The following is a 26,265-nucleotide window of genomic DNA, read 5'->3' as shown; positions in this document are numbered from 1 at the left end:
ATTATATTAATACATGTTACAATAATTTAAGAAACTACAGTTCAATGTTTACAGTAAAACCTTGTTGAAGGTTTTAGCAAATGTAAAAGCTTCTCTGTAGTGTTAGATTCTTTTGAAAAGATGTAAATCCTTGAAGATTTTGGTTCAGTATACAGTGATAGAACATGCCCCACAGTACAAGCAGAATAGCATTCATTTAAAATTTTTGTCATTGAAAACAATCCTTAGGTATTTGAATATTCCAAAAATACAGTGAGATTGTGTAATTGTTAAGTGAAATATTTGCAAATATAATTTTAATGTTTATCTTTCTGATGATGATAGAAAAACACTTTAGAAACATTGCTGAATGTTACTAGAAAATGATTTGGTAATTTTTAAGACTGCTATTCTCAACCACAATGTTGCTAATTAGCATGAGAATATGTTTTTTCCAGTGAACCTTCTTGACTCAAGATATTTGAATGCTTATTAAGCACAAGTGTTAGTCGCTCAGTTGTGTCCGACTCTTTGCGACCCCATGGACAGTAGCCCGCCTCTCCAGGCAAGACTACTGGAGTGGGCTGCCATTTCTTTCTCCATATTAAGCACAACTGAGGTTTAATTTTCTCCTTTCGTTTCTGTATTTCAATATTAATAGGCTCCTGCTTTGCAAGCAGATTCTTTACTGTCTGAGCCACCAGGAAAGCCCAATAGGCTACACGGGTGACCTCAAAGACTGAAACATGCTCTTCCTTAAAGAGGTTTTTATAAATGTTTTGTAAGCATGCCCCTGTGCACAAGTGAGAGAAAATTATTTGAGTTTGATTTATTGTTCTGAATTATGAGGATCTCCTTGTAGTTACAAGAAATGTATTCTCCGTACATGCAGGAGAGAAATAATTCTAACACAATATCTCTAAATGTATGCAGTTCTGTGTATGATCTTCAGGATGAAAGACTGTCACAACTGCTTCTTGACTTTCGTGGTGTGATTGGCACTATAATATAGTGGATAAGAGGAATGACTCTGCGTCTGAAGACACGGGCTCAAATCCCGTTTCTTCCACTTACCACCTGTGCAACCTTAAAATAATTCTTAACCTCTCTGAACCTTACTTTTTCCTACTACAAAAAGAGGATGGTAGTAATATAGTGCTTACCTCATAGGCTTCATTGTGAGGTGAAATCATTCACTATATATAGCTTGCTTAGGACAGTGGCTGATACCTCTTCAGTGCTATGTAAATAAGATTCATCATTTTTAACCCATATGATTCAGAGCAATACAAGCCTTAATTCCCAGGCCTTAGTTTCTCACCTTTAAAACAACTCTTTGTAAGTTCCCATTTGCAGGAAAAGGTGATACTTCAGCCACTGATAAAATCTCTAATTATTCAGATAAAGTGCTTCAGCACATATACTATAATAAAATGATAATCAACTTTTAAAAGAGAATTCACAGTAGAACTAAATTAATACATATATGGAAACTTAAACAGTTCAAATGTGTTTCCTAGAAACAAAGAATACTGGTATGAAGTACTGTGGGGCTTTGGGACAAAAGAATTTTGAGTAATTTTTTCTTTACATTTTATAATATTTCCAACTTTATAGATTTTCAGAGTTCTGCTGTCATTTTCCCATTTATTAAAGGTTGAGCATTTGATAATCACTTTTGATCACTTCTCTCCTAGTCAGTCATTAAATTTTATGACTTTCTCTGATGAAATGACCATCCTCATCTTTTCCATTTTCAATCTTACCTATTTTGTTCAGACTATCGTTCCTTGATGTTTAGATTACCTCAGCAATCATATGTCACCCAAACTGGGATGCTAATGAAAGTAGGGTGCTAAAACTCATTTATTTATTTACAATATATATTTATAGATAGAAAGTTAGGATTCTGATTTTGGCAGGTAAATAGTTTTGTTTTAAAGTGTACTACAATTTTTCAAAAATCATATACATGTTGGAATATTATATACCAAAAAAATAACTATGAACCAGTGCTATCTCAGGCAAACCAGACGTTATAGACCATTCCATTCAGTTCAGTCGCTCAGTGGTGTCTGACTCTGTGACCCCATGAACCGCAGCACGCCAGGCTTCCCTGTCCATTACCAACACCTGGAGCTTGCTCAAACTCATGCCCATTGAGTCGGTGATGACACCCAACCATCTTATCCTCCCCCTGTCATCCCCTTCTCCTCCTGCCTTCAGTTTTTTCCCCTTCCATAAGGAAGACTTCCTCTCTCTCCCCATTGGCTTTTTATTTTGATTCATTTAATAATTAAATTGATTTTTGTGTTACCTCCGACTTACTGACTAGATGGCAAGTTTTTTTAAAGGAAGAAACAATGGATTTGTATTTTGTAGACTCCCTTCCTCTAGTGTTTATCCCACTGTTAGGCACTGGAGAAATGACTTTTATATTTTTATTTATTTATTTTGTAATCCACAATTACAACAGAAAGAACAAATGATTGTTAGAAGAATGCTGATCACACTTACTGATGTGTTTTTGAACATCGTCGGCATTCATGCCCCATGCTCATTCTAGGATTATATACCATTTTATGCATATGCTGATAATTGTGCTTTTGATATTTCTTTAATATTTATATGGCATGTGTACAGATACCTTCCATTCTGTACCGTTAATAACATTTGTACCGTTAATAACGTTTGATATTTATACAGAGAGAGTTGATATATTCCTCTCCATATATCTCTTTGGTAAATGTCTAAATAGCAAGGAAAAACGAATGTTTTCAAGTATTTCTATTGGTTCTGAACCTTTTGAGTAGACCTGACTCATTCATGAAAAAAATAAATTATCCCGCTTCTCATAGCTCACATTCTTCTGTATATCAACTGTAAAGAGCTGTCTTAGGACTACTCCAGTTACATGATATTTTGGAAAAAAAAATCTTTGAATATATTTTGAAAGACTATTGCCAACCCAGTCTGATACTTGTTGTCTGGCTGAGAAAAGGAATATCTCTATACCTGACCTAGTCCCATGTTGCTTCCTGGCAGCCTCCAGTCGAGGGAGAGGGACTGGGTGGTATTCTGAAGGCCATTTGGGTACCTGGAACTCTGTCTCTCTCCTGACTGTATTCACTGTATGACATAGTGCCAGATTCCATATATATATATATATCTGTGAAAAAAAAAATTTGTAGAAAAGAAACACACAACACATAGATCTTTTAAATATTTTTTGCTTCTCATTAGCCTTCTGGAAGAGGTATTACACTCACAAATTGCCTGCCTGACACCAAATACCATTACTTATATAGTCAATTTAATATTTGAAAGATAATTTTGTCATCTATTTGGCCTTTTGTTGAAAATTTGATTATATAAAGAAAAATATTACAACCATAGACACTTTGGAAAGAAAATAATCCCCGTCAAGTAAAGATTTATTGCACGTAGCTGTATACCACAGTTAATCACTAAGCACTGTCAACAACTCTCGAAAACCCCAATCAACAACTCATATCCATAGTCCCAAAGAAATATCTTATTTTTCATATGGCGTTCTCATACCAAAAGACACAGAAACTTCCCTCATAATCTAAACATGTCTACATGATGAATCTGATGCCATTGAGCTGGTTTTACAAAAATAGATAAAAACTTGTGGTAAGTGTCCATCAGACCTCCCGCTTCCTGGCAGGAGCGAAGTGAGAAGCAAAAATGTACCACCGCATCTCTGCCAAGATGGCGGCCATCCAAACACAGTCACCCTAGGTGACCACGGACTACTTTTTGCCAATCCTTTTCTTCCTGGCCCATGCCTGGTTTTAACAAGGATAATTTTTTTTTAATCGTAAGATTTTACTGTAAGATTCCTCCAGAGAAGTGTTATAGATGCCTTTAAAAGAGAAAATTCACAGACCTCCATTTTGTGAATATTAATTTTGTATGAACAAGTAAAATGGTAGGAATAAATTTCTTAGGCATGTGACCATTATACAACTCTCAATCAAGCTTCAGTTCACTTCAGTTGCTCAGTTGTGTCCAACTCTTTGTGACCCCATGGACTGCAGCTCACCAGGCCTCCTTGTCCATCACCAACTCCCAGAGCCTACTCAAAGTCATGTCCATCATGTTGGTGATGTCATCCAACCTTCTCACCCTCAGTCGTCTCTTCTTCCCCTGCCTTCAATCTTTGCCAGCAAGAGGGTCTTTTCAAGTGAGTCATTTCTTGGCATCAAGTGGCCAAAGTATTGGAGTTTCAGCTTCAGCATCAGTCCATCCAATGAATATTCAGAGCTGATTTCCTTTAGAATTGACTGGTTGGATCTCCTTGCAGTCCAAAGGACTCTCAAGAGTCTTCTCCAATACCACAGTTCAAAAGCATTAATTCTTTGGTGCTCAGCTTTCTTTATAGTCCAACTCTCGCATCTATACATGACTACTGGAAAAACCATAGTTTTGACTAAACAGACCTTTGTTGTCAAAGTAATGTCTCTGCTTTTTAACACTGAGTACTCTTGCCTGGAAAATCCCATGGACGGAGGAGCCTGGTAGGCTGTAGTCCATGGGGTCGCTAAGAGTCAGACACGACTGAGTGACTTCACTTTGACTTTTCACTTTCATGCATTGGAGAAGGAAATGGCAACCCACTCCAGTATTCTTGCCTAGAGAATCCTAGGGATGGTGGAGCCTGGTGGGCTGCCATCTCTGGGGTCGCACAGAGTCAGACATGACTGAAGTGACTTAGCAGCAGTAGCAGCAGCAGGTTGATCACTGCTTTTCTTCCAAGGAGCAAGTGTCTTTTAATTACATGGCTGCAGTCACTGTCTGCAGTGATTTTGGAACCCAAAAAGGTAACGTCTGTCACAGTTTCCATTATTTCCCCATCTATCTGCCATGAAGTGATGGGACCAGATGTCTTGATTTTAGTTCTCTGAATGTTAAGCTTTAAGCCAACTTTTTCATTCTCTTCTTTCACTTTCATTAAGAGACTCTTTAGTTCTTCATTTTCTGCCATAAGGATGATGTCATCTGTGTATCTGGGGTTATTGATATTTCTCCTGGCAATCTTGATTCCAGCTTGTGCTTCATCCAGCCCAGCATTCCTCATGATGTACTCTGCACAAAAGTTAAATACACAGTATGACAATATATAGCCTTGATGTACTTCTTTCCTGATTTGGAACCAGTCTATTGTTCCATGTCCAGCTCTAACTGTTGCTTCTTGACCTGCCTACAGATGTCTCAGGAGGCAGGTCAGGTGGTCTGATATTCCCATCTCTTTCAGAATTTTCCAGTTTGTTGTGATCCACACATTCAAAGGCTTTGGTGTAGTCAATAAAGCAAGAGTAGATGTTTTTCTGGAACTCTGTGACTTTTTTGATGATCCAGTGGATGTTGGCAATTTGATCTCTGGTTCCTCTGCCTTTTCTAAATCCAGCTTGAACATCTGAAATATCATTCACATATAAATACAATACAAACTACAAATAAATTATACTGATAATAAATAATAAAACATTAATAATACTAATTGATTTATTTAATGGCACATGTTTTCTGCTAATAGGGAAAAATCTCTATAACATGATTTTGGTATGGACTGCTATAGAACAGGTTAGGAATGAAATAGGAGCAGGATAGAAAGCTTGTGCCATTCTAGGTTGTGTGTTCTTTTACTGCCCTTTTTGTATTTGAATGCTGGACAATCTTTACAGGAAGGAGCCTGAAAAGCATTGATATAGCATGTGTAGTGTAGGGGAATCTCAAATTTATCTTTCCTAGGGACTCAGAAGAATGAGCTTTCTAGTTTATCACCTATTAATTCTACTAAATAAATGTGACTGACTAGTGCAGATATGATCAGAGAGGGCATGAAATCCTAAAACATTGGTCTAATTCTAGAATCTGCCCAGGTTGAACATCACAACCCAATAATTCTTGCCCTTCAAATATTCGAGCTCTCTGTATGCTGTTTGACTCAGAATGTTACTTCCAAAAATTTTGGCCTTCTTGTTTGATAAACCTGCTTTGTTAGGTATCTTTCTCCTGTTCAGACTTATTAAATTCCAAATCCATTCATATAACTGAGGGTAAGAAGCATCTACAATACTCTGAACCTGAGCTTCAAAGAAGACAGACTTTGAGACTCAAATATAAAGGGGAACTTGTGACTACTTTCATTTTACCTGATAATAATTAAAATATCTTTGCTCAATTATTTTTATTTCCTAGTTAGTTTTTAGAGTTTTTCTATGACATACCACAGCCATTAAGTGCATTGGCTTTATGGGCAGAAAAATGTGGGTTTAAATTCCAGTTCTATTTGCAGACTCTGCCTCTGGCCTTGAAAAAAATTATACCACTGTCAGCCTCAAGCTCCTCATTTGTTATATGTGAAGAGTAATATCTCATAAAATTTTTGTGAAGATTGTGATGACTAAACTCAGTATTTAGCACAAATAACTCAAAGGCATTAATGTTTAAGTTTTTTATGATAATGGTATCTGTGATTATCCAGGATCAATAGAGGTTTACAGCTGGGAAAAAATAAAATAATCAGGGGTACCATTTGTATACATTTTATTACATTCATATTATATTTTATAATAATTTTTAATATAATTAAAGTATGTAACCTTGAAGTTTCTTCATTTAATATACTTAATACTATGATTACCTGAAATAACATAAAGCATTTGTAAAATTCTAACATAATTATAAAACACCAATATATGTTTTATGTCTTTGGGTCTTCTTTCTAATCAAAGGAATATCAAAACTTGTTTCCAACTTAATCTTATGACTTGAGGTACAGTTTTGTTAACGTTTAAATTTTGGTTCAGTTCCACCTACTGAGTGCCTCCTATATGAGGATTTGTCATGCAGTCTGGGAGTCTAATAATAGTAAACAGAGGGTGGTTTTGTCCTTTATTGGCATGCCTGGAAATAGGGGCATATGTAGATGTTTTCAGTGTCTACCATATGCTCAGAGACCTGAACAAGTGTTAAGGGAGGACAAAGTCTTGATGTTGTACTTCCATTGAAGACTGTAAAAATTAAAATTTTCTGTCTTCTCAAAACTTGGGTTTTATCTTCTAACATCTTGGACTTGTTTGCCTAGATGCTAGCTAATCAACAGGCATAGTTCACAATTCTGTCTTAGTTCAGAAAAATTTTCTGAAGTATGATGTTCAGTTGCTCAGCCATGTCAGACTCTTTGTGCTCCATGGACTGTAGCCTGGCTGGCTCCTCTGTCCATGGAATTTTCCAGGCAAGAATACTGGAGTGGGTTGTCATTTCTTCCTCCTGGGGATCTTCCCGACCCAGGGATCGAATCTGTGTCTGCTGACTCTCCTGCATTAGCAGGCAGATTCTTTTAACACTATGCCACTTGGGAAGCCATTTTCTAAAGTAAAGCCACATTGAAATAAAGCCATGATTACAAAATTACAAATTTGGAAGCTATTGACTATATTTTATAATCTAATTACATTTCAAAATACATTAGAAAACATTCTATCTTCTAAGTCAACTAATCTAGAAATAATAGAATTTGCCTTCTCCCTATCTGTCTCCAACCCACATTCACTCTGGTGCTTAATTTTAGCCATTGCTGCTCTAGCTGCTGTAGTTAGGGTTCACTTATACTCTGCTCTTTTTCATGTCTCCTACTGGATTCAGCTGACACATACATGGTTGAATTTGTTTTATGTATAAAGATAGATAATAATTGCCTCTTTTATCCTTTTATATGTTCAGTCATTTTTAATGTCTATATCATAAAATCAAATATGTTAGCATTAAAGGACCTGCAAATTTAGTCTGAATTTGCTGTTCAAAGGAAAGATTTGGTATTCAGTTCCATGAAACAATCCCAGAAGACAAAAAGAAATTTCTTCAACAAGTGATGAGGTGGTTCCTAAAACCTAAGTTGGTTGGTAAAATAGAAGACTCAATATAGGCATATAAATAGTACACATGGACATCACTAGATGGTGAACACCAAAATCAGATTGATTATATTCTTTGCAGCCAAAGATGGAGAAGCGATATACAGTCAGCAAAAACAAGACCGGGAGCTGACTGTGGCTCAGATCATGAACTCCTTATTACCAAATTCAGACTCAAATTGAAGAAAGTGGGGAAAACCACTAGACCATTCAGGTCTGACCTAAAATCAAATCCCTTATGACTATACAATGGAAATGAGAAATAGAATTAAGGGACTATATCTGATAGACAGAGTGCCTGATGAACTATGGACAGAGGTGCATGACATTAAAGGAGACAGGAATCAAGACCATCCCCAAGAAAAAGAAATGTAAAAAGAAAAATGGCTGTCTGAGGAGGCCTTGACATAACTGTGAAAAGAAGGGAAGCGAAAAACAAAGGAGAAAAGGAAAGATATAAGCATCTGAATTCAGAGTTCCAAAGAATAGCAAGGAGAGATAACAAAGCCTTCCTCAGTGACCAATGCAAAGAAATAGAAGAAAATAAATGAATAGGAAAGGCTAGAGATCTCTTCAAGAAAATTAGAGATACCAAGGGAACATTTCATGCAAAGATGGGCTCAATAAAGGACAGAAATTGTATGGACCTAACAGAAGCAGAAGATATTAAGAAGAGGTGCCAAGAATACACGGAAGAACTGTACAAAAAAGATCTTCATGACCCAGATAATCACGATGATGTGATCACTCACCTAGAGCCAGACATCCTGGAATGTTAAGTCAAGTGGGCCTTAGGAAGTATCACTACAAACTAAAGCTAGTGGAGGTGATGGAATTCCAGTTGAGCTATTTCAAATCCTGAAGGATGATGCTGTGAAAGTGATAGACTCAATATGCCAGCAAATTTGGAAAACTCAGCAGGGACCAGAGGATTGGAAAATGTCAGTTTTCATTCCAATGCCAAAGAATGCTCAAACTACCACACAATTGCACTCATCTCACACGCTAGTAAAGTAATGTTCAAAATTCTCCAAGCCAGGCTTCAGCAATATGTGAACCGTGAACTTCCCGATGTTCAAGCTGGTTTTAGAAAAGGCAGAGGAACCAGAGATCAAATTGCCAACATCTGATGGATCATCAAAAAAGCAAGAGAGTTCCAGAAAAACATCTATGTCTGCTTTACTGAATATGCTAAAGCCTTTGACTATGTGGATCACAATAAACTGTGGGAAATTCTGAAAGAGCTGGGAATACCGGACCACCTGATCTGCCTCTTGAGAAACCTGTATGTGGGTCAGGAAGCAACAGTTAGAACTGGACATGGAACAACAGACTGGTTCCAAATAGGAAAAGGAGCCCATCAAGGCTGTACATTATCATCCTGCTTATTTAACTTATACGCAGAGTACATCATGAGAAACGCTGGGCTGGAGGAAGCACAAACTGGAGTCAAGATTGCCGGGAGAAATATCAATAACCTCAGATATTCAGATGACACCACCCTTACGGCAGAAAGTGAAGAAGAACCAAAGAGCCTCTTGATGAAAGTGAAAGAGGAGAGTGAAAACGTTGGCTTAAAGCTCAACATTCAGAAAACGAAGATCATGGCATCCAGTCCCATCACTTCAATCTAAATAGGTGGGGAAACAGTGGAAACAGTGGCTGACTTTATTTTTCTGGGCTCCAAAATCACTCCAGATGGTATTGCAGCCATGAAATTAAAAGATGTTTACTCCTTGAAAGGAAAGTTATGACCAACCTAGACAGCATATTAAAAAGCAGAGACATTACTGTGTCAACAAAGTTCCATCTAGTCAAGGCTATGGTTTTTCCAGTAGTCATGTATGGATGTGAGAGTTGGACTATAAAGAAAGCTGAGCCCCAAAGAATTGATGCTTTTGAACTGTCATGTTGGAGAAGACTCTTGAGAGTCCCTTGGACTGCAAGGAGATCCAACCAGTCCATCCTAAAAGAGATCAGTCCTGGGGGTTCACTGGAAGGACTGACATTGAAGCTGAAACTCCAATACTTTGTGAAGAGCTGACTCATTTGAAAAGACCCTGATGCTGGGAAAGATTGTGGGTAGAAATAGAGGGGGACGACAGAGGATTAGATGGTTGTATGGCATCACCGACTCAATAGACATGGGTTTGGGTGGACTCCGGGACTTGGTGATGGACAGGGGGGCCTAGCGTGCTGCGGTTCATGGGGTCGCAAAGAGTGGGACATGACTGAACGACTGAACTGAACTGAAAATAATGCAGAAAGAGAGACTCTACATAAAGATTAATGTAAGTATAAAGTTAAAGGTTTACTGTATAAATTTTAAAGCTATTTCATAAGCCAGTTTACATATAAAACTGACTTTTGGAGTATCATCTTATAGTTTAGCAGTCATGCTATATCAATTGCAATTCCTGGCAGAGTATGAATTTATTCTGAATTCTGACATCTATCATAGACCCTCTAAATGGAAGCTATCCAACTCGTTATTAATGGTGAAGTCAAGGCAGTGCATTTTGTTATTAAATTCCCTTTGAAAATGAACAGAAGTCAGGTTAGTGTCTTTTATTCAATCTTAAATTTCCACAAATTATAATCTAGACCAAAATATCACATTGTGCAACTACTTCAAAACCTTTATATTTTCTTTCATTGTAGATATCAAAATCTGTATTTTGAATAGGTGAGTGCCTTGTGTTTATCTAGAATAAATATGTTAATTGAAAATAGTCAAGTTTATCTCCTGAAAGGGAACAAAAAATTTCTATTTCTTCACCTTTAGAGATTGAATCAGATGATACTCAAGGACTCAGTAAATCTGGAGCTATAACGTCCTTGAGAAACCATCTGCTTCATTTTTTAATTCTGTTTTTTATGCTAGATTAATTCAATGATAGTCTTAACTGCATCAAGCTTAAATGATTTTAGGAGAAATAATTTATGTAGTGGGTATAATTCATGTTTCTGAAGAGTAATGCCCTTTAAAAACTTCCCAACTGATGGTGATTTTTTGCATTATTAAAAACATAATTTTTTAAAAAATTTGAAATATTGAGTTGGCCAAAAAGTTCATTTGAGGTTTTGCATAAGATGTTATACAAAAACCCAAATGAAAAAGAAAAAGAAATCTTTGGCTTACCCAATACAGCCTTTTTAGTGATTAATGTCAAGCTATAACTCCCTATCAAAATGTTATTATCTGTCTATATTAACCTGGGTCAAATGTGAGTTGAGTCTGATGATCTGTTTAGGTAGTGATTAAAATAGGACAAACAAATGATATCAGATCAGATCAGTCATGGAGAAATACTTTCTGAGTGGGAGCTGCTATGTGGTAAGATAGACAGTTAAGTCTGCACACCAGATCCCAGACTGTCAGAAGCAGCATTCCACATATCCTCTGATTCAGAAGTCACAAAGAGTTTCAGGCAGAGGTAATCTGATGCTTGGGGCAGTTCAGCAGCTGGCGAAACTCTTTGATGAATCTGTACTGTCACCTGTCTGTTTGCTTTCAAACTTATCCCCTGCATTATTCTTGCTCTTTCCCTTGGTTTCTGAGTAGCTTGGTCAGTGGCAAACTGTTGGAAGACCGGGTGACTAAAGGAAGACAGAGAAGTACGCCTCTCCACCAAAACTGTGGTATATGCTCCATGGTTTCAGATAAGACCAGGCGTGTTCTGGGTGGTATGGCCATAGACGCCCCATGGTGTCAGATCCCAGTGGAGAGACTGTTTTGGTTCTAGCTTTCAAGTGATGTTCCAGGCTTCTGGTCTATGATAGCAGAGGCACATTCCTGTTACCCTTAATCTAGGAACTATAGCCCCAGATATACTATGCCAATTTGTCCTCACTTTGAAATAACACTGATTTTGTTATGGGGCCAGTTTTACTTTAGGTTGTGTATTTGGCAGAAAGAGATGATTTGTTCCCTGTAATCAGAAATTTCTGTCTGTCCTGGAATAAGAAGCTTTAGAGCACTGCTATTAAGACATAATAAGTAATATTTGTGAAGAAGTATACTACAAGGATATCTATAATATATGTATATGTTATTATTTTCAACTTATTGTGGGCTAATATATTTCGTGTACAAAATGCTAAAGTGAAATAGATGTATAAATCATACCATGATACTTACTTACACATCTACTATGAGGCATCTGTGGCTGCTTTTTGAGAATAACATTTAAAAGAATAGCAATTTCTTCTGTTTTCTCTGTTTCTCAAATCAGGCTAATTGCTTTTGGGGTATTTCATTTGTTTCTGAGCATGGATGATAATTTTAGAAGGTCATGGAATTAGAAGCAATGGCAATTGATAACTATGTTATATTCTTGGCTATGGACTGATGAGAATCCACAACTTACCCACTCGAAAAGCTTTCACACAATATTGGGCTCAATCACAGCATATCTCTCCTAGGCTGTTACAAAATTCCTCTTACATTAACCATTTTTGGAGAAAAAAGACCTCAACATTTTCAGAAAATTAAGCACACATTCTCACCAAGTACATTTTAGTTTCATTTTAAGATGGCAGTAATAATGCTCTATAATCCCTAAATGGGGTGAGGCAAAACATAAGTTAGACTACATGATTTTTAGTCAAGTTTTTTTACAAAATCTCAGGAGTTTCTTTTAAATCAGTATCTATACACCTACTTAAAGATTAAGTAATACAGTTTTAATCTGATTTCAGTTCTTGGATTTTGACACAAAATGTCACCTTTCTAAAGTGTTTATCATAAATTCTTCCCATAATATTTTCAATACTTGTCTCATATTTTCAAGAATTTCTCTTTTACATGAGACATTATATCTAGATACTCTAATCTTTATTTACGTATCTAGAAGGTAGGAGGCTATAAAATTTTGTTTATCAATTTAAGATTTTTTTCGCTTTTTTCCTCAGATTATTTTATTTATTTTTTAGTCCGTTCCCCTGGGGTTCACTTGCCATCAAACCAGTTCTTGCTTTTTGTGCAAACTCTTTGCCTTCATTGCTACTGACTTCCTCAAAGTTCTATTTTCTGCCAATATTGCACATTCAGCATAGCCTCTTCATCTGCATTTGCTGTACCATGTCTTGCTATATTGATTCCTGGGCTTCCACCAAATTATCTACAGTTTTGGTTTACTAATAATATCAAGCAGTTTAGCTCTACAGCTAAAAAGACTACCAGTTTTCCCTCTCTGACAGGAATTCCAGAAGGAGCTGAAAACTATCATCAGGCTGAAACCATTTTTATGCTTTGTCATAAGGAAATGAGCAATCCTTTCATTACCCTCGCTGTATTTTTTTTTCGTCTATTTTTGAAAGTGGTTGGTCCCATTGACAGACTAGCCCATCTGTCTGGTTTAAACCTGTAAATGTGTGATCTTACCTGCCTTCAGCAATATTCCTTCCTTTGCAAAAATATCTAACTCATCTAGAACTGCTGGTTTAATTCACACACACACACGCAAAAACTTATTACTAAGCCAAATCATCTGGGTTCACTTTCCAAAGCTTAAGGTTAGAATTTGCTGTACCTGAATCCCTGTGCTTTAAATTGTCATATGTTATTTTGTCAGGGAATGACCTCTTCCTTATCTTCTGTTTGTTTCATACAGTGAGTAAAGTTTTTGCTCATCACGACTTTATTTGTGAAGTTGAATACTCATGAACAAATTATATATAAGCAATCATAACTTTTTAAATGGATATGGTTAATAAATTTTCTTCAATTAAATTGTTGAATAGTGGTTGTTTATATTATGTAAAACTAGTTTTGTCAGATAAAGAGTAATCCTGGCACTTTTCTTTAACAGATGTACCTACTTTCATATTTACTGGAGAAAGGTCTCAGTAGAGTGAATGCTTGGAGACTGGCTAAGCATTTTCCTGGAATTGAAATATATGAATTTTATGTTATTCATTCAGATTACTGTTTCACATAAACATGCCTAATAAGACTAATCTACAAACAATAAATATGAAAGTTTCAGACTAACTATTCTATATGACTTACTATGTTTTGTTATCTTTTCAGAATTTAATCGCCCCTCCTGGTGTCTGACCCCAGCAGATAGGGGATTGTGTCGAGCCAATGTGACCAGATTCTACTACGATTCAGTCATTGGGAAATGCCACACATTTGAGTACAGTGGATGTGGAGGGAATGAGAACAATTTTACCTCTAGAAAAGCATGTTTTAGGGCTTGTGAAAGAGGTATAGAGGACATTCTCCCATTAATTCACTACTGTTTAAGATAATAATTGTATTGAAATCATGAATGAATTTTAATCTGGGAAAGTATGAAATTAGTTTTATTTATGATAAGAAACAGTATTTTCATTTAACTGTGTCTTCTCAACTACATTTTAATAATATTGCCAGATACGTTAACTACAGTTCCTTTCAATGTATCTTCCTCCCCCAGAGAAATTTAAACAAAACATTTTATTTTTTTAATGTTTATACACTAAGCTTTCATTTTAAAGCATTATACCAAAATATCTTTAAGCTTTCCAGTGCATAGAAATTTAATGTATTTATTTTCTTCTGAAAATAAAAATGGTCCATATTTATAGAGTTGTGTGCATGCTAAATCACTTTAGTCATGTCCACCTCTTCATGACCCCGTGGACCATAGCAACCAGGCTCCTCTATCCATGGGATTTTCCAGACAAGAATACTGGAGTGGGTTGCTATGCCCTCCTCCAGGGGAGCTTCACAACCCAGGGATCAAACCACGTTTCTTAAGTCTCCTGCATTTGCAGGTGGACTCTTTACTGCTAACGTCACCTGGGAAGCCCATTGATAGAGTGTTAATATGTAAATAAAATCATCTATAACTCCACTCAGTCATGTTACAGCCACATGTCCACTTTAATAAAAGAAGCATTAATTTCTAACTGAAGATGAATAATAAAAATCAATAATGTTTACCCATTCATGCAAACTGACATCCTTAGAAAGAGGATGTTTACACAAAGAAATAGACAAATGACTGTTAAACCAATTACACTTTTTTGATTTAAATCATTAAAAGATAATTTGAAGAAATTTTAGATTATGTTTTGTTATGTTAGTTTATCATGTATACATTTATTTATCTTCCTTTTCTAGGTTATATCCGAAGAATATCAAAAGAAGGATTACTTAAAACCAAAAGAAAAAGAAAGAAGCAGCTAGTCAAAATAGAATATAAATTTGTTACATTACTGCGTCATTTCCACTAAATATTTTGGACAAACATTTTCATTCTGATTCTTATTGTTTCTCTCCTGAAATCTTTTTAATGAAAATCTCGTGAATCTTCTATGCATATATTACCTGCTATTAATACATTTGCATCAGAGTTCCTTTTCCAATCTAATCAAATTGCTTATTCTGTGGCTATAACTTATTAACTGTCTACTATGAATTTATTATTTTCTTGATTCCTTTCTAACTATCTGTCATTTAACTACAATTTATCATACTGCTGGCCCCATCAAGTCAGTCTGCTTTACCATCTGGTGGTTATCTGTTTGAGAATATGTCATCACTTATTTGTTTTTATCACACATACAATTATATTCTTTATACCCTATGTTCAGATTAACAAATATAACTATTAAAGATCAAGTGGTTTGGGGTTTCACATATAAAATGGTGGCAAGCATCCTTTTCTGATTAAGATCACTCAATATTACATTTGGAAAGACCTAATAACAACAGAATTCTGTACGATGATTCACTCCCTAGACATACTTTTGCTCCCTTTACACTAACCAGCACTTCAAACAATCCTAAGCCAAATCGTATCTGAACAAAGAGAGTCAACTCTGTGTCATGTGCCTGCCTGATTTTGATTGATGTAGCTTTTGTGTGCTTCTGGCCCATCTTATCAGTAAAGAGGGTTGAATAGTTGTGTGTTAAATACAGATCATGATAAGAAAAGTCCTGGTGGAAAAAGTTTTTAATGGCAATCTGAAGGAAATTATTTATGTACTTTCTAATTTTATTGTTTGACAAAATTTTCTCTTCCCGAAAATGGCAAGAATATATAAACCTCCCAAAACCTATTCATTTATAATTAGGCTTTGCACACAATGCAACCAGTAATTCATGCTTTAAAAAATGTCATACTATTTCTGTAAAAAAGGAAGACAAAATTATCAGGAAGGAAAAGTCTCCTAGAAAAATGCGTATTATTCACTCTCAAGCTTTTAACATTTCTCTGGAGTTAATTCAGTTCATCTAGATCCATACCGTTTCTTCTCTGCTGAGTCATGTACAGTTTGAGATCTCAAGAGCTTTGTTCACTTCAAATTTCACATTTAAATTTGAACTTGTCATCTAGAAACAACTAACCACTTTGTCCATTTAGTTTAGTAATAGTAAATAAATTCTGCCTGTTCCTCAGTCTTGAAAGTATGAACCCAATTTTGATTTCTTCCTTTCCCTCATATACAGCTTATAATCAGTCTCTAAACCCTGTTGATTGTTTTGTCACAAAGTTCATCTAACTCCCAGTCTTTTTACCTCTACTTCATTCTTCACATAGTTACTGATTTAATTCTTAAGAATTAACTCGTGTGTTTCTCCACTACTCAGACCCCTTCAGTGATTCATTAATTGGTACTTAACTTCACCCTATCCTCCCAATTTAATTTTGATATATGTATGTATTTGTACTTACCTACACTACTCTTTCATGACCATTTCAGTTTAGTTAAAATGGTCCTCATAGATCACTGAAAATATATCTCATTACTTAGTTTATTCATGCTGATTTCATATTTTTAAAATATGATCCCTTCCAGATCATTCATGTGAAATCAGAGACAAGCTGATGCAAACTATAAAATCACTGTCTTTTGAGGCATAATATGAAAAGTCCTAATGTGCATCCTATGTCATAAAAATTATATCATTACAAAATATGTCAATTTTTTCACTTAAGAAAATTTTTATATCTGGTTTTCAAATATTCAGTACATAATCACATAAATAACTGCCTTAAATTGAGTCTTCTATGGAATTTGAAACTTTTTGAAATCAAAGTCTCTTGTGAAATATGTCTGTTGTCTTTTACACATGGATAGCAACACCTTTAAGTAAATGGTAAAGTCTACTTAGGTCAAGTGGCAAGTTGCCACCAAGGACATATAAATAGCATATTGGTGACTTGACTATTTTCCCCAACAACTATTCATAACTTCATTACTTAGTCAAAAGACCTACACTGAGAGATGGTTTGCAATGTTTAATGCGTGTAAATATGTTTACTGTGTTTTTAAATAAGATTGTCTCTGGTGGTTTTGTCTTCCCATATTTTGCATAATTGAATGCATCTAACTGTGAATTTTATATAGAATTACATTATATAGCATCTGATGCTTATTTACCAACTCTGTTTATTCTGTTCAAAATTAACAGGTTATACTGAAAATTGATAAAATGTTTTTATTTTTTACAGTATAAGAAATAAAATATATTATCCTAAATAATAAAGTGTGACTGTTACATTTACGTTAGACTTAAAAAAATAAAAATCAATGATCTTCAGTTATTGCAAAGGTAAAGAGTTCTAAGACAAAGAGAAAATGCATCACAAGCTGCACTCCACTTGCCTCCATCTATGTATTCTACATTTACTTTATTTCATATGTATTTCTACCAGTCATCCAATTGTATGAATATAATATATTCAAATATATATTATATGACAACGCAGTATATCAATGACTTCCAATCCTGACTAGCCTGTCCAGTTTTCATACCAGAGGAAAGAAAATGACATTAAAGTAACCAACTATTTAAGGGACTTTCTGATTTTTTTCACCTTCTTTCTCAAGAACTTGAGCAAAAACATGTCTTGGTTGACTTCCCTGCAGTCTCCTATGCTTAGGAAACCTTGATTCTTATCAGCCCCTCAGGCCCAACCTCTGAACTACTCTAATCACATAGCTGAAGTCTTGGCTAGAACACCACTTTTAAAGAAGTAGTATTTATACCACTTTAAAAATACACAATAATTCATCTTACCAAAGAAAGAGAAAGGTACAGACATTTAATTGTATAACGTTACAATAAGTTAGGACAATGAATATGGTCTCCTCATCACTTTCCTTAAAAATAAGAAAAATTCTGACTCACACAGTCAGAAACAAAACATGGATATTTTTTGTCAAAATTGAAAAAGTCAAAGGTATTTGACTTCAGTATTGATGGATTCAGGACCTCATATTATTAAAACTCAGTCTCTCTCCACTTCTAATTCTGCTGCCCAACATTTTTTTTTTTTTTGCTTTTATTTTCTAGCCTCAAAGATTTCAAGATGATTTCCAGAATTTAAGTCCCTTTAAGCTCAGAGTAAAGTTTTCTAGAAAAGTTTGAACTCTCTTACCTCAAAAAATTGAATTAAAATTCTAGCCTCGGGCATGACTAATGAAAGAAATAATTGATAAGCTAGACTTCATTAAAATTAAAAGATTCTGCTCTACAAAAGACAGTATCAAGAGCTTAGAAGACAAGCTACAGCCTAGGAGAAAATGCAGAAACACGTTGGTTAAAAGACTGCTATTGAAAATATACAAAAAACTCTTAAATCTCAAGAATAAGAAAACAATCCTATTAAAAATAGATCAAAGACCGTAACGGACATCTAAAAAAACCTATGGAGATGGCAAATAAGTTTATGAAAAGATGTTCCACGTCATATGTCATCATGGAAATGTAAATTAAGACAACAATGAGTTACTACTACACACCAATTAGGATGGTTAAAATAAGATGCACGATACCACCAAAATCTGTGAAAGATGTGGAAAAGCAAAAGCAACTCATTCTTTGCTGGTAGGAGTGCAAAAGAGCACAGCTACTTTGGAAGGCAGTTCAACAATTTCTTTTTATACTGCTCATGGGGTTCTCAAGGCAAAAGTACTAAAGTGGTTTGCCATTCCCTTCTGCAGATCAAATTGCCAACATCTGTTGGATCATAGAAAAAGCAAGAGTTCCAGAAAAACCTCTACTTTTGCTTTATTGACTATGCCAAAACCTTTAACTGTGTTGATCATAACAAACTGTGAAAAATTCTTGAGAGATGGGAATATCAGACTACATTACCTGCCTTCTGAGGCATCTGTATGCAGTTCAAGAAGCAACAGTTAGAACTAGACGTGAAACAATGGACTGGTTCCAAATTGGGAAAGGAGTACATCAGGGCTGTATATTGTCACCCTGCTTTTTTAACTGACATGCAGAGTACATTATGCAAAATGCCGGGCTGGATGAAGCACAAGCTGGAATCAAGATTACTGGGAGAAAATAACCCCAGATATGCAGATGACACCACACTTATGGTAGAAAGCCATAAGAGGAAGAGGAACTAGAGAGCCTCTTGATGAAAGTGAAAGAGGAGAGTGAAGAAGTTGGCTTAAAACTCAACATTCAAAAACCTAAGATCATGACATCTGGTCCCATCATTTCATGGCAAATAGATGGAGAGACAATGGAAACAGTGAGAGACTTTATTTTCTTGGCTCCAAAATCACTGCAGATGGTGACTGCAGCCATGAAATTAAAGGTGCTTGCTCCTTGGAAGAAAAGCTATGACCAACCTAGACAGCATTTTAAAAAGCAGAGACATTATTTTGCCAACAAAGGTCCATGTAGTCAAAGCTATGGTTTTTCCAGTAGTCATGTATGCATGTGAGAGTTGAACTATAAAGAAAGCTGAGCACCGAAGAATTGATGTTTTTGAACTGCGGTGTTGGAGAAGACTCTTGAGAGTCCCTTAGATTGCAAGGAGATCCAACCAGTCAATCCTAAAGGAAATCAGTCCTGGATATTCATTGGAACGACTGATGCTGATGCTGAAGCTCCAATACTTTGGCCACCTGATGTGAAGAACTGACTGATTTGAAAAGACCCTGATTCTGGGAAAGATTGAAGGCATGAGGAGAAGGGGATGACAGAGGATGAGGTGGTTGGATGGCATCACCAACTCAAAGGAAATGAGTTTGAGTAAGCTCTAGGAGTTGGTGATGGACAGGGAAGCTTGGTGTACTCCTGTCCATGGGGTCACAAAGACTCAGACGTGACTGAGTGACTAACACTTTCACTTTCAGAGATGAAAAGAAAATTCTAAAGGACAGAGGAAAATGTGAAGGAATTGGTCACATATAGATAAGTAGGAATAAAAAAGGTATTGTGCTTCTCAATGACAAGAATGGAAGGAAGCCAGAATAAAGCTGGATGTGGAAGTCTGAGGGATGAGGAATCACTGTTTACTTTATTACATATGTTTAGAGCTAACTGATCTTTCAGTTACATGCCTAGAGTGCTTTGCTGAAAAATAGAAGTTAATTAAAACAAACGTAAAGTTGTTCAAGGGTTTAACTTTCCATCAGAGGCTGTGGGGAAATTTTCTGAATTGTGAACTAAGAGAGATTGTTTCTTGTACTAAGACTGACACTACTTTTGTACTAAGACTGATGACTGAATTTGTCATCTGATTTGCTTACCACACATTGACTCATCTTTAGAAACAGTGTTTTGGATTTGACTGCTTATAAGAATTCTTCTAGTTTGGCACTTTAGAATTTTATGAAAATGCTCTCTATTTAAAAGCTGAACAAATGTAAAGATATTCTGTGCTTAAAAAACAAAAGTCAACATCGTCTAGGCTCTTCTCTCAGTAGTAACCACATCCCTTGTAAGGTAAAGAGATCATTTACAGCCAGTCATCTGCTATACTTCTGCAAAGCTTGCCTTATTCAAACTGACTACACCTGTAGCAGATTTCTTTTTCAGGGACTTCTCAGTGCTAAGTCATGTCCAACTCTTTGCAACCCCAAGGGCTATACCCTGCCAAGTTCCTCTGTCCATGGAATTTACCAGGCAAGGATACTGAAGTGGGTAGCCATTCCCTTCTCCAGGGGATTTTCCCAAGCCAGGGATCAAACCTGGGTCTCCAGCATTGCGGGCAGATTCTTTTCTGTCTGAACCACAGGAAAGTCCCAAGAATCTGGGAACAGGCTGCCATTTCCTCCTCCAAGGGATATTCCAGAGCCAGGGATCAAGCCCATGTCTCCTGTGTTTCCTACACTGCAGGAGAGTTCTTTACCGCTGAGTCACCTGGGAAGCCCATTCAATGCCTGATTAGTCCCTAAACAACAAAAGGTTTTTATTTTTGTTTTATGAGAGGCTTCCAAAAGCACTACTTTACAAAGTAAAGTGTTTCCCCAACAAAGTAGGGGCCTTACTTTGGAAGAGTCTAAAACCTTAATATTTGACTTTCGCTTATGCTAAAAAAATTTCTGAACCGTCAATATTTCCCCTCTTAAGATTGTATACAATCTAGAGAAAATAATGTATGTCCTTCTGATTGATAGTGTTTGAGGCATTTTAAGCTCATTAAACATTTTGAAACAATTTTGGAGGCACTTGTCTATTTTAATAATCATTCTTAAAAGAGCTAGCAAAATTTAATGAAGAGTAAATTATTTCTAGTACCAAATATTTATTTCAATCTACAGTTTATTCTAATGTTTTAAGCAAATCCCATTGGACCAAAGTTAACCCATTCTTGTCATAACTTTTAATTTGCTCTTCTTACAATGAAGTAACATCAGCTAAGTCAGTTATGAACCCTGGGTGTCTTTGGGACTTTAACCCATATTTAATCTGTATTTTCATAAAGAGTATAATTTCAACTTCCTGACCTCTCTCTTAAGCTGCAGGTGCCATCAAGTTAGAAGCCAGAGGAAACTGCTACTTCCTTCTTAGTCAATTATTAGAATCAGAAAGCAAGAATTTTGACTTTCAAAAGTAAATTTTTTAACACATTCCCCATTCTCAACAGAATGTTCTACAAAATTTATAAATCACTCCAGGGAGATTTCCAGAGAGTTTCAAAATGTGAACAGCTGTGAGCTACCTAAATGACCCATCTGGCCAAGAAGTTTCTACTCCAGAGATGGAGTAATAAGTCATTATCAGTTTTTACTTAAACTATCTGCCACTGTTCAATGAGAAAATTTGTAGTTTTCTTTAACTCCCTCTCATCTGAAAGTAAAAATAAAATCTTATTCAGTGTTAAAATATCTAAAGCACATAGCGTATTTCTGGGAAAATGCCAGTCATCAACAATATTCAATTCAGTTCAGTTCAGTCGCTCAGTCGTGTCCGACTCTTTGCGACCCCATGAATCGCTTCCTCAATTTATCCTGAAACAGAAGGAAGTTTCCAGAAGCGCTAAGTACTTACAGATACACTAATTAGTAACCACGCAAAGTTGAATTTGTTTTTATGCTTCTTTACAATTAACCCCCCAAAAGAGGGTCCTCCAACCATAGTATTTTTAATTTTCTGAATAGTGACAAATAACCATGAGAATGTAAGTCAAGAACACCATATATAAGGAACCATGGTTAACCCTGTGAACATTAACTTTGCTGAAAAGACATAGAAACATTTCCCAGGAAAAGATTTTCGTACTTGCTTAGTTATGCCATCCCACCACCCCAGCCTCACCCAGACGCACAGAATAAAGCATAAAATTTGATTTGAGTGCATGACCCACTGCAAAAAGATTAAAATACAAGTTCCTCATCACAATCTACATGATCCTATGTACAATGTCCTGATATACTTGGGTGGAATTCTCTTCTTGTTCACAGGTCTCTGGACTCTAGGAACTATTAAGGTCCCGCACCTGAATAGGTTTTGCTTACTTGTGCTACTTATTCCTAGTAAACTCTGCTTTGGTGCCCTGCCCTCAGCCCATAATTAGCTGGTACATTCATCTCCCTGCTGCTGGGAGAATTGGCTGCTAATAGCTCCCACCTGCATCATTGTCCCCAGCTGACAGTAGTTACTTCCCCTAGAAATTATGCTTCCCAGAGTGGCTCATGCTGCTGCTGCTGCTGCTAAGTTGCTTCAGTCGTGTCCAACTCTGTGTAACCCTATAGACGGCAGCCCACCAAGCTCCCCGTCCCTAGGATTCTCCAGAGAAGAACACTGGAGTGGGTTGCCATTTCCTTTTCCAATGCATGAAAGTGAAAAGTGAAAGTGAAGTCGCTCAGCTGTGTCCGACTCTCAGCGACCCCATGGACTGCAGCCTACCAGGCTCCTCCGTCCATGGGATTTTCCAGGCAAGAGTACTGGAGTGGGGTGCCATTACCTTCTCCGAGAGTGGCTCATACAAGGACTGAAAAGAAGCTATGAAAGACAAACTCCTGTGCATCAAGAGAGGACAAATCTTACATGCAATTTACACTCCAAGCCCTTGTCCTGTGCATTAGGCCAGATCCAGATTTTACCTGAGACCACATGCTTGCTCACCTCATTCATCGATTCCTGCTTCATTCCCTTCTTTAATGCTTTTCAGTAAGTTATGGGAGCTCAAATCCTTCTTTCAAGATCTGTTCCTGGGCCCTATGGAGAACAGACTCCTTTCTAATTCATGGAATACCTCCTATTTCTTGACTTTTAGGTTCCAGAGTAATTATTGCCTTCAGAAAATGCTCTTCTACAAAAAGTATGTTCACCCTCTATCCCTCCCTTCCTATCTACTCAGCCCTGGTCTGTTTCAGTCATTGAACATACTGCCTTTTACCAATCTGAGTAGTTGAGCAATATGAATAAAAATAAGTGTTTTTCTATTAATAAATGTCTACCTGAAAATACAAAGTAAATTCCTTGAAAGCATAGACCATGTCCCTATTATCAAGCTTTGTACTCCTAGTATCTATCCAAATCCTGGGCACATAGCAGATGATCAATTAATATGAAAATCAATTAGCATCCAAATGGATGGCTCTACTTCAGAAACTTTGCTTTCTGATGACATAACTGTTTAGAGAGATATATCTCAGGGGTAATTAATATGCTCCCAAACTCTGTGTCTCAAATGTCAGCTGAATTATGCCAGAGCAGGTTTATAATCAATTAATCACTGATGTTTTTTCCTAACACATTGTGGTAAAACAAAGGTTTCTCATGCTTGAATATAGTGAGGTCCTTGTTTATCAGATGTGACACTTTTTACTCTGTTTTGAGATTTTAAAAATCTGATTTGTATTCCTGATGTGATAGGAGTTAATCCACTTTAACCTAGCCATAGGTTCAGAGTTGTCTAGCTTTAGATCATTTCAAATGTTTAAATATATGTATGGCACGTGTATGTGGTATGTACATTCATTGGAAGACAAAAGGTAGTGAGTCATTTTAATTTGAAATATTTCATTTATATTGTTTCAACGTTTAATGATTTTTTTGCCTTTGCATCTAAATAGTGTATGAAGTACATATTCTTTTCACTGTATATAAAATGATACCTTAATTGTATAGTACACACTAAGTACCTGCCCATTATAACTCTAGCTATCATGTGCATCAGAATGTTTTCTTAGGAATATTCCCTTGTTATTGAGATTTTGATTTAAAGAAAAAAGCCAATAATAATTTCATTCTTTTTTATTTTACTGAGAGCAACTTTGGCAATTTGAGGATGCTTAACAATAGATGCCTGGAGAAGGTAATGGCACCCCACTCCAGTACTCCTGCCTGGAAAATCCCATGGACGGAGGAGCCTGGTAGGCTGCAGTCCATGGGGTCGCTGAGGGTCGGACAAGACTGAGAGACTTCATTTTCAATTTTCACTTTCATGCATTGGAGAAGGAAACGGCAACCCACTCCAGTGCTCTTGCTTGGAGAATCCCAGGGACGGGGGAGTCTGGTGGGCTGCCCTCTCTGGGGTAGCAGAGAGTTGGACACGACTGAAGCGACTTAGCAGCAGCAGCAACACTAGATGGCAGGATGAGACTGTAGATTCCCAACTCTTCAACACTATAAAAAACAGTGCTTTCTCAAAGGTGCTAAGAATTCTTAGGCAAATACACTGTATTCTTCTTTAATACATTCTTCTTTAATATATGCATTTATATAGTTCTGGGCTTCCCTGTTTACTCAGACGGTAACGAATCTGCCTGCAACTCAGGAGACCTGGGTTCGATCCCTGGGCTGTGACGATCCCCTGCAGGAGGGCATGGCAACCCACTCCAGTATTCTTGCCTGGAAAATTCCATGGACGGAGGAGCCTGGTGGGCTACAGTCCATAGCGTGGCAAGAGTTGGACACAACTAAGTGACTAAGCACAGCACAGTGTATAGTTCTACATTCCTTTATATTTAAGAGTTTTCACTGTATATAATACAGTGATATTGAATGAATAAATTATTGAAAAGAAAATATAACTTGCTAATAATTTCAGAAGTTATACAAATATGACAATAGCTGAATAAAATAATCTGTGCTGGGAAAACCTTCATGATATTTGGCATTCTCAGAACTTAATTATTAAATTTTTAATCCAACTATAAAGATGTGATCAGTTAATCAAATGCTGCTTAGGTCAACATGAGTAAACACAAAGTTAAATAAACCATTGATTATTTTCACAATGAAGGTTGATAGCAAATAAAGAGCGGTTCAGAATAAATTCACAATAAATATCCAGTAATGAAAAGGGCATCTTTCTCAAGGCCAACGAATGCTATCCTAGAAATAAAAACTATTTTAAACTCTTCTGGGAAAAGCGATTCAAGTTTCCCAGACAAATTACTCACTCTTAGTATTTTGTACCACTCGTCAGTGCAATATGGATAAGTATTGCTAGGGTGACTGTGCATAATTTTTCATCCAAACCAGGATACTTTCAAGCATAAAATATAAACTGGATCTGCCCTAACAAACTTGGGCATATGATCACCCTGATTAGGGAATTTCACCCTTAAGAAGTTCATTTTGTGAGCATTTATGAATTTGTTGTATTTTTAAACTAATTTTTAATTAGTCCATGACATATCTCATTTGCCATTGTTAGCTCTTCTATCAACAGGCAGCCCTTTTAGAGGAGGAGAGGCTCAAACACTCAAAATCCTGAATTCCTTGCAAGGTCCTAATCCATCAGAACTTCATAAGAATCAATGAAAAGAATAGGCAAGTTTTTAGCTAATTATAATGGATATGTTGGCCTTTGTTGGGAAAACACATTATAAAATAGTAAGAGAAATAATATGTGTAAGCTAGTAAAATAATTTTAATTATACATATATGTATGGACCTGATGTCATGATACTCACTTCAAATTTAAAGTTTTCTGCTCCTTTGAAATTTGTATTTATAGTAAATATTTTAAAAGCAACATTGATTTGTTGATAACTTTTGTGTACAATTAGAATGAAATCAGCCCTTTGGTTTTAATAATGGAAAATAGCATGTTCATTCTCAAAGGCCCTGCCATCAGACCTGGGTCTTTTAACTACCTGCAGTTCATTTAGTAATAAAATAAGTTGAAAA

At 36.3% G+C, this 26,265-nt stretch overlaps 1 protein-coding gene across 1 annotated transcript in view; it reads left to right on the top strand.

Annotated features, from left to right (window-relative positions):
• TFPI (tissue factor pathway inhibitor) overlaps positions 1-17,401 on the top strand; it is an 84,788-nt gene extending 67,387 nt beyond the window's left edge. The window contains exons 7-8 of the mRNA XM_005675872.3: positions 13,960-14,139; positions 15,040-17,401. Of these exons, the coding sequence (XP_005675929.2) occupies positions 13,960-14,139; positions 15,040-15,152 (293 nt within the window). The 3' untranslated portion in view covers positions 15,153-17,401. The remainder of the gene's footprint in view (positions 1-13,959; positions 14,140-15,039) is intronic.

This window comes from Capra hircus, chromosome 2 (assembly GCF_001704415.2).
Source record: "Capra hircus breed San Clemente chromosome 2, ASM170441v1, whole genome shotgun sequence".
NCBI lineage: Eukaryota > Metazoa > Chordata > Mammalia > Artiodactyla > Bovidae > Capra > Capra hircus.
The sequence above is the reverse complement of the archived record's forward strand: the minus strand, read 5'-3'. Positions and strand labels throughout refer to the sequence as shown.